We start from the raw sequence: 16436 nt of genomic DNA on the forward strand, positions 1-16436 counted from the left end.
CCCCTCCGCAGCGTTTTCTGCCCTCACCTCCATTCCCTCCCTTTCCCTTCCCCTCTGAGCGGCGCAGGACGGATATCCGTCCTGCGCCGGATAGGTTCAGCTTCTGCCTATCAGATGCCAGCGATCCCCGGCCAATCAGAGGCCGGGGATCGCCGATCTGCCTTACGGCGCTGCTGCGTGTTTACATTATGCGTGCAAGCCACGATCGGCGGCTCGCACACTGTTCACGGAGGCACCCTCTGTGAACTGGCATGGAAAGGCATCGAGCAGCCGTTTCCTTGCTGTACCACTAACGACCCGCTGACGCCTATCGGCGTTAGGCGGTCGTTAAGTGGTCGGGTTATCTAAGCAGGTGCATACATATATGACGCTATTTGGCTTATTAATGTAAGACATCTACGTCTTTTCTAATCAAAATTACATCAATAACATTTTATTTAGATCTTATGACCCAAGTGGTGTCCTTATGACATCTTTCTACATCTGATGTACACAACGACATATGCGTATGTTCTTAACTTATTCTAGGAAATTGGCATGTTCTTTGGTACATCATTAATTAACAGGGATTTCTAAATGCCCCTTGTGGTCAAAGGTTGTAATTAGAGATGGCCCGAACCTCTGATTTCAGGTTTGCGAATCGGTTCACGAACTTCCGCAAAGGTTCGTGAACTTGCACACTTTTGCGAACCGCAATAGACTTCAATGGGGAGGCGAACTTTGAAAACAAGAAGCATTTATGATGGTCAGAAAAGTGATGGAAAAGATGTTTCAAGGGGTCTAACACCTGGAGGGGGGCATGGCAGAGTGGGATACGGGAAAAATCCGGATTTGATGCACAGCAGCATTTTAAGGGCAGAAATCACATTGTATGCTAAATTGGAGGCCTAAAGTGCTTTAAAACATCTTGCATGAGTATACATCAATCAGGTAGTGTAATTAGTGTACTGCTTCACACTGACAGACTAAACTCACTGTGTAACGTACCGCAAACAGCTGTTTGTATAGTGGCGGCCGTGCTGGACTGGTGCGCACCATGGCCAGAGTGCATGCGATAGAGGTTTTCAAGCCCATATGGTCGCCGGGCTGGGGTAGCTGAATGACAGAACAACAGTGACTGTCCAGCTGATCAATTTGGTCTGTCCACAATGAAGCAACGACCTTATTATCTTGGGTGTGCCACCCCGAGGCACTCATATAGCCGGCGGTCATTGCTTCATTGGGATACGCAAGACCCTTCACCGCGGCAAGGTAACAATCACGAAAGGAAATTGACACATGTACATGCCTTTTGTTTTGTTTTTGCAGCTGCAGTGCAGGCAGAAAAATAAGGCAGGCATGTACACACACCAGAAAAATTATCATAGCGGCCGCTGCTAGCAGTGGCCTTAAAAATTCAGGAATTCACCTGGAGTCCTGGACCCTGTTGGTGGTGATGGAGAAGGCAGTCAAGCAGCCTGCAGGCAGAGATGCTGTGTGGGGACCGACTTAGGCTTTGGGCAGGCCTGACCATGCTTTGCAGACCAGGCATCCATGGTCACATGGATCCCTTGACCCAACGCTGTGTGCCAGAGATGTCACCACTTGCCTTTCAACATCACGGTACAGTTTAGGTATCACCTTTTTTGAGAAAAAATTGCGGCCTCGTATCTTCCACTGTGGTGTGTGGCTTTGAGTTTGTGTGCTGTTTTCCTCAGGTGGTCATCCCATTGCAATTTGTGCTTTGTAATCATGTGCCTTCGAAAGGTAGTTGTCCCTACGCGGGTCTTGGTCTTTCATCGGCTCAGTTTTCGGTGGCAGAAAGTACAGATGGCATTGCTCTCATCTGAGGCAGACACACAAAAAATGTTCCACATCGCTGATCCCTGTGATGATGGCACTTTGGTGATGGCTGCCGACGGAGTATTAAGTGGGGTGCCAGAATCAGAGCAGGAGGAGGAAGATATGTCATGCTTCCGTGCGGAAGCTGAGGAAGATGAGATGTTTTGTATTAAATAGTCAACTACGTCCTGATATTATTGGGGGTTGATGGCACGTGCCTTCTTCTGAACACTGTACTTTGGTCGAGGGCCACACGAAATCACAACAGCGCGACCTCGAACAGACCTGCCAGGTGGCCTGCCTCTGGCTCTGCCTGTTTTGTCCATATTGAGGGGGATAAAGTGAAAGGTATGCACTGACTTGACTAATATAATGTACGGTTACATAGGTGCAGTGAACAGGTTGCAGTGACTGCTGGTACAACAATGTGCTGTTACACACGTGCAGTTAACAGTTATGCACGGAATGGTATACTAAACAGCGTGCTGTCACAGGTGCAGTGAATAGGTATGCAGGGATTGCTATTACAAATGTGCAGCTGTAGCCTGTCACACACACAGGTAGTCACTGAATGTGCTGGGCCTGGCAGTGGGACAGTAGGAATTACCACCAAGGGGCCAAAGGCCAGGTGCGACTGACTGACAGGGCTGTATATGCAAGTGGGCCACACACACACACACAAAAAAATAGATCACAAGAACAAGATTAGCTCTCAAAGGAGCTGTTGAGGGGTGCTTTTTTTAGCAATAATAATCAGCAAGGCGCAAGCTACCAAGCCTACAAGAGCCTAACTAAGCTTTCCCTATGTGAGTCTGCAGCAGCTGTCCCTTCTCTAATTACTGCAGGCACACGAGTGAGTGAAAAGGCTGACGCTGCCTGCCTTTTATAAGGGAGTGTAGCCCGATTGGCTACAATGTGCTTGCTGACTGTGATGTAGAGGGTCAAACTTGACCCTAATGATGCACTATGGGGGCGAATCGAACTTCCGGAAAAGTTTGTGGTTCTTCGCGATCGCGAACCACTGAAGTTTGCCAGGAACCGTTCGCCGGCGAACCTTTTGGACCATCTCTAGTTGTAATGTCTTGATCACATGGCTTATTGTTTTGGTTTTGTATTCATAACAAACAACCATCTGTTTTTAATACATGCTAAATTATATAGAAAGCAAACTTATTTACCTTAATATATAGGTCTATTATTGATCAACTCATTAATTAATAACGCTATGATCACTATACATGATTAATATATCAGCGTTTAGCAGGCTTAGCTTCAGATCTGAGTAAAGTTAGAACATTTCTCCAGCGGCATTATCTTAATATAAACATAACCTTGTAAGGGGAACAGACAGCTTACGGCAGCAAATAACATTAAAGATTACTCTAACCAACAATCTAGTTCTGGTTAAAGAATAATTCTGGGAATTCACTCAAATAATCTGCAAAACATTTTAAAACATATATAATCAACCTAAAGAAAGATGGAGATAATAATTTATCTGCATTAATATGTGATTTTCTGACACTTTCGCCCACAAAGCTCTATACAACCTAGTCCTTTCTTATCTAAATAACCATATTTCCAGATGCCATCCTACACACAATCTCTACTCTATTAACAGTATTCTTCTGTCGTCCTCTCCGGTCACCTCTTCTTACTCCAGCTTACAAGACTTCTCTTGATCCTCTCTCCATCTCTGGAACATCCTCCTTTAACACATCCCCACACTTACTCATACGTAGCCTTTTTAAAGGAATACTTAAGTAAAAAAAAAAAAAAAAAAGATTTTTACTCACCTGGGGCATCCCTCAGCCCCCTGAAGCTGTATGGTGCCCTTGCAGCCTCGCTCCGATCCTCCTGTCCCCGCCGGTGGCTACTTACGGGCTCGGCGACAGCCGCCGACAGGCTGGGAACGCGAGTGATTCTACGCGTTCCCAGCCGCTATATCACCCTCTATGCTGCTATAGCATATATGTTATACGCTATAGCAGCATAGAGGGTGATATAGTGGCTGGGAACGCAGAGAATCACTCGCGTTCCCAGCCTGTCGGCGGCTGTCGCCGACCCCGGAATTAGCCACCAGTAGGGACAGGAGGATCGGAGCGAGGCTGCGAGGGCACCATACAGATTCAGGGGGCTGAGGGATGCCCCAGGTGAGTAAAAATCTTTTTTTTTTTTTTTTACTTAAGTATTCCTTTAACCACTTAATTTCAAGCTGACTTATAAAAATGTCTTGCTAGAGACTCTTAATGGCTCCAGGACATTTTTATAAGTCAGACAGTGCTGAGCATTGACAGAGGCACTCAACTGAGCAAGGGAGTTGGTTAGCTGAGTCAACTGAGTTTGCTGAGTTGTCACCTGCTCAGTGAGTTGATTAACGGCTCCTGCTAATGAGATAATCTGCCTTTGCAGCTCGTCCATTTTTAGTATGGGCCTTGATAATGTCACGCTGATGCGCAACGTACAACAACACACAATAGATACGTAAGAGTGGTCCGGACCGGTCCGTAGTCAAGTCAGAGATAGCAGAGATATCGAGGTACAGAGTAATAAGCAAAAATTGTAGTCAATAAACAAGCAGAGTGATACACATAGGACAGATGTCAGTCATATTGTAAGGAAGAGGCAAAAACGTAGTCAGGGACAGGCTGAGTCGAACACGAGTATCAGATAGCAGCGGTACAGAAGGATCAGACTAGAGCGAGGTCAGAAGGCAGGCAAAAGGCCGGTACACAGAAAAATATACAATAGATGTTACTACAATAATATTACTAGAATGTTACGAATAATTACAAAGTATATAACTACAAAAACAATACTGACTGACTAGAGTACATATATATTGTGCGTCTACACAATATATTAATGTATCTCAGGATAGCTAGCTAGCTAGGCCAGGAACCAGTGTACTGATTAGTATCAAGGCCAGTGAGCGAATTACTCACCTGGCCTAATATACCTTGGAAAAGTGGGAATGAGCCCAGCCCACAGGAGGACGGTCTACCATTAGACACGCCTCCTTAGCTTTTAAGAGCAGTTCTGGCTCGCGCGCGCGAGTCTGGGCAAACTGCGCATGCGCGCTTCCTGACTCGCCGTAGCCGTGCCGGAGACGTCAGTCGGAGAAGATGACGCGGAGGATCCCCTGCGAGAGCGAGTCCCGCCGGAGACACCGGGAGGAACATCGCGGGACCCGCCACGGAAAGGCAAAGTTGTTACAATTACTTGCCTAATCAAAAACACACAAATAAATGTTTAAACGCATTTCTATTAAAAAATTCTATGCTCGTTGTAACTTCTCAAAAACTCACATGCAACATAACTAAACATTTCAGATAATTTCTTATTTTAAAAGCATTTTCATTAAGTCTCTTTTAAATGTATTTTCATAGATCCATCCTTATACCCAGTTTGCAGTGGACTTGGTGGCAGAGAGGTGGCTGGCATTGTGATTGGAGTCATTGCAGGGATAATCATTATTGAAGTCGCAGTGTATTTTGCCTTAAAGGCAAAAAAAAGTATGTAATCTGTTATTGTCTATGTTGTGCGTTTTTCTTTCTACTTTTTTTTTTATTTTTTTTTATGTGATGTACTGCCCTCCTAAGGAATGATTTGGACTTTTTTTTTAAGATACTGGACAGGGAATCGGGGATGACCACAGTTTGCAGCAAGTACTAAGACTGTTGTCAGAAATATTATGCAAATCACTCTCATGCAAATGTGCAGAGTCTGCAGACATGGAAACCACAATACAATGCAAAAGACAAGACAGTGTGCACACAATCTATCAAACTAACTAAATATATAGACACACAGGAAATATACACAAATATGCAACCAGGCATATTACAGAAGGTAGGGATAGTCAGAAATGCCCATTTCCAAAATCCACAAAAAAATTCCAATTCCAATTTCAGCCAATGCCCATTTCTGAAATTCGGTTTTTTTTTTTTTGGTTTTTTTTGGATTAACATCTTCTGATCCTCCTTTTTTCCGATTTTTGCTTTTCACATTATCATTTTTTTTCGATCTCCAAGAAGTATTGTATTTGATAGTTTTTGCATCTGAGAATGCATCCTCCCTCACCTTGCCTGCTGAGTGATGTCACAACTGCACCACTCCATCAGGCCTCCACCCCTGGAACATCAATTCAGTGGCGTTTCTACCACAGGGCGCAGGGGGGCGCGGCGCACCGGGTGCCAAACAGCCAGGGGGGTGTCGCCACGACCCCCCATAGATGCCGGACTCAGGAGCGGAAGAGCAGCGCTAGGAGGAGGGGTGACAGCAGGGATAGCGGCGGGGAGGGGGGCAGCTAAACGGGGGGCCACTATACTACCTAAACTGGGGCCACTATACTGGGGGCAGCTAAACTGGGGGCCACTATACTACCTAAACTGGGGGCCACTATACTGGGGGCAGCTAAACTGGGGGCCACTATACTACCTAAACTGGGGGCCACTATACTGGGGGCAGCTAAATGGGGGGCCACTATACTACCTAAACTGGGGGCCACTATACTACCTAAACTGGGGGCCACTATACTACCTAAACTGGGGGCCACTATACTACCTAAACTTGGGGCCACTATACTAGCTATACTGGGGCCACTATACTAGCTACACTGGGCCTGGGGGTCACTATACTAGCTATACTGGGGGCAACTATGGGGGCCACTATATTACCTATACTGGGGGGGGGCACCATACCAGCTACAATGGAGGCTACACTGAGGGCAACTATACTATCTAAACTGTGGGCCACTATACTACCTATACTGGAGGGCAGCTGTACGGGGGCCACTATACTAGCTACACTGGGGGCAGCAGCTATGCTGCCTATCCTGGGGGCAACTATACTAGCTATATTGGGGCAACTATACTACCTTCACTGGGGGCAACTAGCTACCTATACTGGGGGCAACTGCTAGCTACCTATACTGGGGGCAGTGGCGGCACCGGGGGGGGGGTGCTTTGGGTGCTGAAGCACCCCCCCAGCGTGAACTGACTTTCGGCATCTAATAGATGCCGTGTCAGTTCACCGCAGCGGCAGAGCAGGGCTATAGTAAAATGTCTGAAGCCCTGCTCTGGAGACTTTGGGAGTTTCAGTTGCTGGCTGCAGAGGATCGTGGGAACTGCGCACCGGACGGAGGCCGGAACAGGAGCTCTGCTGCAGGTGAGTTTTTTTTTTATTTATATTAGCAGCCAGGTGTAGCGTTTATGTTCTGGCCAGGTCTGCTACACGATTGAAGTGTTTTCTGGACTGGTCTGCCACACGTTTGCATGTATTTTCTGGTCAAATCTGCCGACATGATTGCATGTTTTTTCTGGGCAAATCTGCCGACATGATTGCATGTATTTTCTGGGCAAATCTGCCGACATGATTGCATGTATTTTCTGGGCAAATCTGCTGACATGATTGCATGTATTTTCTGGGCAAATCTGCCGACATGATTGCATGTATTTTCTGGGCAAATCTGCCGACATGATTGCATGTATTTTCTGGGCAAATCTGCCGACATGATTCCATGTATTTTCTGGGCAAATCTGCCGACATGATTGAACGTATTCTCTGGGCAAATCTGCACACATTACGTTTATTTTCTTGAGAAAACCTGCACAAGTATGTGAATTTTCTGGGGAAAGGGTCACCAAAACTTGGGTCCTCTGTCTCTGCGTTGCACTTTTAAAGGGAATCCGAGGTGAGAATAATATTGAGGCTGCCTTATTTATCTCCTTTTAAGCAATATCAGTTGCCTGGCTGCCGTGCTGATCCTCTGCCTCTAACTCTTTCAACCATAGACCCTGAACAAGCATGCTTGTTTCTGGTGTGATTCAGTTCGCTACTGCAGCCAAATAGATCAGCAGGGCAACTAGTATTGTTTAAAAGGAAATAAATATGGCAGCCTCCATATCACTCTCACCCGGGTTCACGTTAAATTACAGTTAGCTCCGCCCTCATCCGGTCATGGACACACCCATTTTTTTTGCATGTTATAGCGCCACCCATTTTTTGCCCCTTTACTTTTTTTTTTGGGGGGGGGGGGTCGTATAATACCCAGCACCGGGTGTCAAATGCCCTAGGTACGTCACTGCATCAATTGAACACATCGCTAGCCTGCAGGCTAGGTATGTGTCTGTAAAGTTTGGGCCCTTTAATATCACTTGAGGGATCAGATGCTGATCTCCATCTGGCTACATTCCTCCTACGTGTGTACGAGGCTTTACCTTTGTGTTTCCCTGATGAAAGAAAAAGTATTGTTGTTGTCTGCTGGGTGTTTAGCTAACATCTTCTACCTTGTCATATGCACTATTATTGCTTTCAATAATTAAAGTAATTTCATTTTTTTTTTCGTTTTTTCTTTGAAAAATTTCTAATAACATATATAGACATAAATGAAATACATCCATCCCTGTATACTTACATACATACATGACACCATGCCTCCCAACTCTTTGAGATAAGAAAGAGGGACACTTTAAGACACACCCCTACCACACCTCTAACCACGCCCCACCACACCCCTCACCATGCATGTTTCAAAGAATTTAGAATTGAAAGTTTTATCATTCAAACCACACCGGTCCTTTATGTCCTCATTAGTTTTTCTTCATTTTAACACTTGAAAATAAGAAATATATACATTTAATTGATGGGAATATACAATACAATATACAATAACATTTCTATAGCGCTTTTCTCCCATAGGACTCAAAGCGCTTAGGCTCTCTCAGATTCAGTAATTAGTAGGATGAAGTATTCACACAACAAAAGTTATATTTCTGCAAATGCCAGACTGAACAGGTGGGTTTTCAGTCTGGATTTAAACACGTCCAGGGATGGGGCTGTCCTGATCTGTTGAGGTAAGGAGTTCCAAAACGTAGGGGCAGCATGACAGAAGGCTCTGGGACCAAAAGTTTCCAAGTGGACTCTGGGTATGACTAGATTATTAGAACCTGTGGATCTGAGAATGCGGGGATTGCTGAATAAGGTTTAGAGTAAGTTTAACACATTTTTTTTGTAGAAAAATGCATATATTGACACAGATCTGCCCATCAGTCTTGAAAAAGGGATGAATAAGGAAGAAAGAAGGGCAGAGAGATTTGATTCCCAAAAAGGGATAGTTGGGAGCTATGATGACACATAAATGTAAGTGTCTCCTAGACATGACCATTACTTTTACATATGGGTGTGAGGCATCCTTTCTTTGGTGTAGATTGTCTGAGGCCTCCTTCTCTTAATGCAGTGAGGTGTGTTGTGTCTAGTGTTGGGTGAACATCTAGATGTTCGAGTTCGGGCCAAACAGGCCGAACATGGCCGCGATGTTCGGGTGTTCGAGCCGAACTCCGAACATAATGGAAGTGAATGGGGACCCGAACTTTCGTGCTTTGTAAAGCCTCCTTACATGCTACATACCCCAAATTTACAGGGTATGTGCACCTTGGGAGTGGGTACAAGAGAAAAAAAATTTAGCAAAAAGGGCTTATAGTTTTTGAGAAAATCGATTTTAAAGTTTCAAAGGGAAAACTGTCTTTTAAATGCGGGAAATGTCTGTTTTCTTTGCACAGGTAACATGCTTTTTGTCGGCATGCAGTCATAAATGTAATACAGATAAGAGGTTCCAGGAAAAGGGACCGGTAACGCTAACCCAGCAGCAGCACACGTGATGGAACAGGAGGAGGGTGGCGCAGGAGGAGAAGGCCACGCTTTGAGACACAACAACCCAGGCCTTGCATGAGGACACGAAGCGTGCGGATAGCAATTTGCATTTTGTCGCCATGCAGTCATAAATGTAATACAGATGAGAGGTTCAATAAACAGGGACCGGAAACGCTAACCCATCAAAGATGTTCATTGTTCATGTTACTTGGTTGGGGTCCCGGGAGTGTTGCGTAGTCTTTTCCAATCCAGGATTGATTCATTTTAATTTGAGTCAGACGATCTGCATTTTCTGTGGAGAGGCGGATACGCCGATCTGTGACGATGCCTCCGGCAGCACTGAAACAGCGTTCCGACATAACGCTGGCTGCCGGGCAAGCCAGCACCTCTATTGCGTACATTGCCAGTTCGTGCCAGGTGTCTAGCTTCGATACCCAATAGTTGAAGGGTGCAGATGGATTGTTCAACACAGCTATGCCATCTGACATGTAGTCCTTGACCATCTTCTCCAGGCGATCGGTGTTGGAGGTGGATCTGCACGCTTACTGTTCTGTGTGCTGCTGCATGGGTGTCAGAAAATTTTCCCACTCCAAGGACACTGCCGATACCATTCCCTTTTGGGCACTAACTGCGGCTTGTGCTGTTTGCTGCCCTCCTGGTCGTCCTGCTCCCCTCCTCTAGCCAGTTGTACGCCGACAGACTGACTTCCGCAAACCCAGGACGACCAGGAGGGCAGCAAACAACACAAGCCGCAGCTAGTGCCCAAAAGGGAATGGTATCGGCAGTGTCCTTGGAGTGGGAAAATTTTCTGACACCCATGCAGCAGCACACAGAACAGCAAGCGTGCAGATCCACCTCCAACACCGATCGCCTGGAGAAGATGGTCAAGGACTACATGTCAGATGGCATAGCTGTGTTGAACAATCCATCTGCACCCTTCAACTATTGGGTATCAAAGCTAGACACCTGGCACGAACTGGCAATGAATACGTATCCGCCTCTCCACAGAAAATGCAGACCGTCTGACTCAAATTAAAATGAATCAATCCTGGATTGGAAACGACTACGCAACACTCCCGGACCCCAACCAAGTAACATGAACAATGAACATCTGTGATGGGTTAGCGTTTCCGGTCCCTGTTTATTGAACCTCTCATCTGTATTACATTTATGACTGCATGGTGACAAAATGCAAATTGCTATCCGCACGCTTCTTGTCCTCATGCAAGGCCTGGGTTGTTGTGTCTCAAAGCGTGGCCTTCTCCTCCTGCGCCGCCCTCCTCCTGTTCCATCACGTGTGCTGCTGCTGGGTTAGCGTTACCGGTCCCTTTTCCTGGAACCTCTTATCTGTATTACATTTATGATTGCATGCCGACAAAAAGCATGTTACCTGTGCAAAGAAAACAGACATTTCCCGCATTTAAAAGACAGTTTTCCCTTTGAAACTTTAAAATCGATTTTCTCAAAAACTATAAGCTCTTTTTGCTAAATTTTTTTCCCTCTTGTACCCACTCCCAAGGTGCACATACCCTGTAAATTTGGGGTATGTAGCATGTAAGGAGGCTTTACAAAGCATGAAAGTTCAGGTCCCCATTGACTTCCATTATGTTCGGAGTTCGGCTCGAACACCCGAACATCGCGACCATGTTCGGCCCGAACCCGAACATCTAGATGTTCGCCCAACACTACACGTGACCCGTTCGGCCAATCACAGCGCTAGCCGAACGTTCGGGGAACGTTCGGCCATGCGCTCTTAGTTCGGCCATATGGCCGAACAGTTTGGCCGAACACCATCAGATGTTCGGCCGAACTCGAACATCACCCGAACAGGATGATGTTCTGCAGAACCCTAACAGTGGCGAACACTGTTCGCCCAACACTAGTTGTGTCCTCCCTATCAGCTGTCCGAGCTCCCATATATGCTATGACTTAGTACTGCTATGTAGTTCCAGTGGTCCTAGCTTCCAAATAGTATCTCTGAGCATGAAGAACTGCAGGTTATTGTAAACCTGGTCTGCTTTCATTTTGGATAATGTGGACAAGGGTTAGAAGTTTGTTTGTATTTGCTTGCTGTTTGTTGCACTGTGCTCACATCTTAGAGAACTTTCCTCCCTATCATACAATGATTATTCTATACAAACAGGTAAAGAGACAGAAACACACAGAACTTATTTAAAAACAAAAAGAATAGTTGGAACCCTAGTCAAGTTGTTATAACTGTCCCTTGCTTCCTCACTGGGACCACCAAGATTCATACTAACACTGCAGGAATCCAAGGAGATCACAGGGAATCCAGCTATTGTTACGCCCCTGTATGTATGTGTAATAATTTCATTTACAAAGCAGATGTGAAGCAATATGGGAGTAACTTTTTGCTTATGAAAGGCTGAGTAATTGCAAAACCCTACAAATTTAAGAAGACAAAATCTTATTTTTTACTGGAATTACTAAACTCCAATTAGATCACTGCCTCTAGTCACATGATTATTACTACAGACAAAGACAAGAACCAAGTTATAAACATTACACTTTTTATTTTATTTCTTCATTTCAGAAGCTCCTGAAACTTCAACATATGAAAATGAAAATATTCCCCCATCACACATCTATTCAACTACTCTACCAGGAGCTGAGGTAAGTGTTCTATGGCTTTCACATTAAAGAGGAGCTGTCAGCCATACTATCTTAGAAAAAAACACATGTATACGTAGATAAATACTTGCTATACTTAGATAACATATGTATTGTATTGTCCACATTTTAATTTTTGTGACTTCTCTATAGTAAAAAAAAGAGAAAATCCTTCTTAGGATTCTCCATTTTAACTGTGTCTCTCTTGAAGGCAATCCTTATGTAATTTCCTCCCTTAAAGAAAACCTGAACTGAAAATTAAAATTCAAAATAAGCATACACAAGTCATACTTACCTTCCATGTAGTCTATTCCTCAGTGTCTTTCTCCTGTCCCGCGTCCTGTTCACTGTGATCAGGGGAATTTTCCGTCCTCCATTTTGAAAATGGTCATTACCCATAACAGCTTCCTGGTCAGCACACAGTTAAACTGTAACATCGCCCACTTGAGCCATAGGAAAACATGGACACTACCTGGTACATCAGTTTTCCTCTCAGCTATAACTGACAGCAACTGATATTTTACTGACAGCAACTGATATATTTCAAATCTGACAAAATATTGTCAGAACTGGAAGGGATTATTGTCAGAAGAAAATGGTGAGCTTCTGAGAGGAACTGATGGCAAGGTAACTATGTAATGTTCATTTGAAGTTACCTCATGTGTTTATTTTAAATATTTTTACTCAGTACAGGTTCTCTTTAAGGTCTGTACACACATGCGACTATAGTCGTTTGTAACGATCGTTCCCCGATCTTTACCAACGACGATCGTTACAAAAAAACCGAACCACCGACTATTAAGGCAAACGACGAACGAGCCAAATCGCTACAAAAGAAAGTTCTGTCTCGGCGGATTTTAACCAACGACGATCGTTTGCAAAAGTAGTACATCGTTGGAAACGGTCGTTCGTACTAGGCTTGACATGCGCATTTCACTATTTCTCTGTGAAACCTTTCATTTTTATGCGCAGGCGCAATAGTTGCTTTACGTGATGTAACGTTCGTTCTAACGATCAGATCGTTACACACCTTTTAAAACTATCTTTACTTAGGTCGTTCTTTCATCAATTAAAAGTTCGTTCGTCGTTCTCAACGAACGATCGTTGTCGCATGTGTGTACGTAGCATTACTCTCCCCTGCCTGATTGTGTATGCATTACCTGCCCTCCTCCCAGTCTTCAGGCACTTCCACCCAGCTCACCAAGTGCATTGTCTCAGCATGAGAAATATTGGCCAATCAGAAAGAAACAGAGGTGTGACAGCGGAAAATGGCAGAAAGAGGCTTTAGCCAATCAGGCTGCATTAGTTACATCTGATAGCAAAGTAGTGCTATGAAGGACCAACCTTCATCCTACTTATTTGGCAACACTGTTGTTAACTAAAATCAGATCGGCTGATGCAAGCTAATGCACTTTATCCTTTGCATATAAACCTCATTGTGTAACTAGTTCCTGAATTGAGTACAGTATGGACTTGATTCACTAAAGGGTGCTAACTTAGTTAGCACGCCTAAAAGCCCCTTAGCACGCCCAAAGCCCGTTAAGCGCATTAAGTTTCGCGCGCTAAGGTGGCGCGTGCAAAGTTTGGTGCTGCGTGGTGCACGCAAAACGTCGCACCGCGTTTGACCAAAACGTTGCACCGGTTGTGCCTAAAGGGTCGCACCCGGTGCGCCCGAAACGTCACACTGTGCGCGCCACTCAGCTCTAAACTGTGCACGCAATCAGTAAAAGCTTTGTGCATGCTAACTGCTTAGCACCCTGGTTAGCACGCCCAAAGCTTTTAGGTGTACTAACTGAGTTAGCACCTTTTTGTGAATTGAGCCCGAGGAGTGCAAGATGACGGCAAGGGACAAAAAATACTTCAGGGGGCTGAAAGAAGCCCCATGTTAAATGGACATTTTTCAAGTTTCCTTTAAGCTGGTTTACTTAATAATCCTGTTTATGTCTTATCTTTATTTTGTTTCTTCTATGCAGTTTAAAGCAGGACAAGAATCACATTATGATGTACCGGTAAGTATTTATGACTGTCAATGGTTTTATCTTGGCTTTCCTTATGCTAATAACATATTGAGTCACAGCTATTATTAGTATTATTAATCCACTTCTTGCCAATGCCAAGTAAAACATTTTTAGAGGCCAAATTCCAACTTGATCAAACATATCAAGTTATTAATATGGATATGGACATGGACATGGACATAGGGGAACTTTATTACAGTATAATCTCGTTATAGTAAACTCAAAGGAACCAGGAAAAGTGGTTTACTATATCAGAAGTTTACTATATCAGAAATAGTAATTTAATTTCTCTCTTTATACACATAGCAATTAATGCATAAGGACAGAGTCATATACCACAACCAGTTGGCCACTCCACGGAAGCAGTAATGGAACTTACATTTTAACATATATATTTTTGTGCAATGAAGAATGTAGACCATAAAATCGGATTCCTTAGCATGGAAGATGCAATTAAGACACTGGCAGTGCTGAAGACACTGGGTGATTTATGAGGCCACCTCAATCCATCTATGTTTGGATTTTTAGTGCTTTGATTACCCTAACTGATTTGCTAATGAGAAACGGAGCAGCTGTGCTACAGACAATTGGAAGGGCTTTTTCTTTTTCATTTTTTTTTTTGCAGGAGTAGTACTAATGGCTGATTCACACAGATGTTAAATCCACGTTAAACAAAAGAATGGACAGCTCTTCCAAAAACATGTCAAAAACATGGCACAACAATTGAACGTTGGGGAGCACTGCTGAAGGTTGCAAAATGTTTTTCTGCCTGCTAGTATTAAAAAGCATTCAAAGCATTTGAGCAAGACGCTGCACTGCTGGTTCTGACGCTAAATTGAACTGCTAAATCGAACCTTTTTTTATCAATCTTAATTTTTTTTACTTTGAACATTTTACTCTGGTTTCTGCAGGACTCTGCACAGCATTAAATATTTGCAGGAATTTATTTAATAAAGGCCCATCTCCGAAACTGAACTAATTTGTGACTGAAGTACAAAGTTGACAAAATCAGTTCTCTACATGGATGTGGACGGATCTGGGGTGGTTTACTATAGCAATGTAAAGTGTAAAGACTGAGATATAGTGCTAGACTTTTTTTCATTTCTACTGTATGAGCATTGCATGGTCTTTTTTAAGGATTAATTTGTTGCTATGTCCTAGGAAGATTGTCAACTGTCAATGATTGTCAATGAATGATGTTTCTTTCTTTAGAATGATGGACTTTGAATTTTTGGAAATGGCCTTATAATCCATTTAGAGGTTAATGGGCAGCAGAAATTGTTCTCCAAGATCATTGCTGATGTCTTTCCTTCTTGGTATTGTGTTAACACACCTGAATGCTCCTGACCAGAAGACTACAAAACGTCTACTCATTTTTCAATTAACTAATCAAATGCTTTTAACTAGCTTGGAAATGGCCTTATCAGTGGCGTATCTAGGACATTTGACACCCGGTGCTGGGTATTATACGACCCCCCCCCCCCCCCAAAAAAAAGTAAAGGGGCAAAAAAGCGCTATAACATGTGGTGGCAAAAATGGGCGTGGCCATGACCGGATGAGGGTGGAGCTGTAATTTAACGTGAACCCGGGTGAGAGTGATATGGAGGCTGCCATATTTCTTTCCTTTTAAACAATACTAGTTGCCCTGCTGATCTATTTGGCTGCAGTAGCGAACTGAATCACACCAGAAACAAGCATGCTTGTTCAGGGTCTATGGTTGAAAGAATTAGAGGCAGAGGACTAGCACGGCAGCCAGGCAACTGATATTGCTTAAAAGGAGATAAATATGGCAGCCTCAATATTATTCTCACCTCGGGTTCCCTTTAAAAGTGCAACGCAAAGACAGTGGACCCAAGTTTTGGTGACCCTTTCACCCAGAAAATTCACATACTTGTGCAGGTTTTCTCAAGAAAATAAACGTAATGTGTGCAGATTTGCCCAGAGAATACGTTCAATCATGTCGGCAGATTTGCCCAGAGAATAAGTTCAATCATGTCGGCAGATTTGCCCAGAAAATACATGCAATCATGTCGGCAGATTTGCCCAGAAAATACATGCAATCATGTCGGCAGATTTGCCCAGAAAAAACATGCAATCATGTCGGCAGATTTGACCAGAAAATACATGCAAACGTGTGGCAGACCAGTCCAGAAAACACTTCAATCGTGTAGCAGACCTGGCCAGAACATAAACGCTACACCTGGCTGCTAATATAAATAATAATAAAAAAAACACATTTACTCACCTGCAGCAGAGCTCCTGTTCCGGCCTCCGTCCGGTGCGCAGCTCCCACGATCCTCTGCAGCCAGCAAC

General features: G+C 44.1%; 1 protein-coding gene across 1 annotated transcript in view; it reads left to right on the top strand.

The window, feature by feature from the left end:
• Nucleotides 1-14492, top strand: part of LOC137522200 (carcinoembryonic antigen-related cell adhesion molecule 1-like) — a 54000-nt gene extending 39508 nt beyond the window's left edge. The window contains exons 4-7 of the mRNA XM_068242232.1: nucleotides 5211-5336; nucleotides 12029-12108; nucleotides 14079-14114; nucleotides 14430-14492. Coding sequence (XP_068098333.1) covers nucleotides 5211-5336; nucleotides 12029-12108; nucleotides 14079-14114; nucleotides 14430-14492 — 305 coding nt within the window. The remainder of the gene's footprint in view (nucleotides 1-5210; nucleotides 5337-12028; nucleotides 12109-14078; nucleotides 14115-14429) is intronic.
• Nucleotides 14493-16436: the final 1944 nt, after the last annotated feature.

The sequence above is a fragment of the Hyperolius riggenbachi genome, chromosome 6 (assembly GCF_040937935.1).
Source record: "Hyperolius riggenbachi isolate aHypRig1 chromosome 6, aHypRig1.pri, whole genome shotgun sequence".
Taxonomy (NCBI): Eukaryota; Metazoa; Chordata; class Amphibia; order Anura; family Hyperoliidae; genus Hyperolius; species Hyperolius riggenbachi.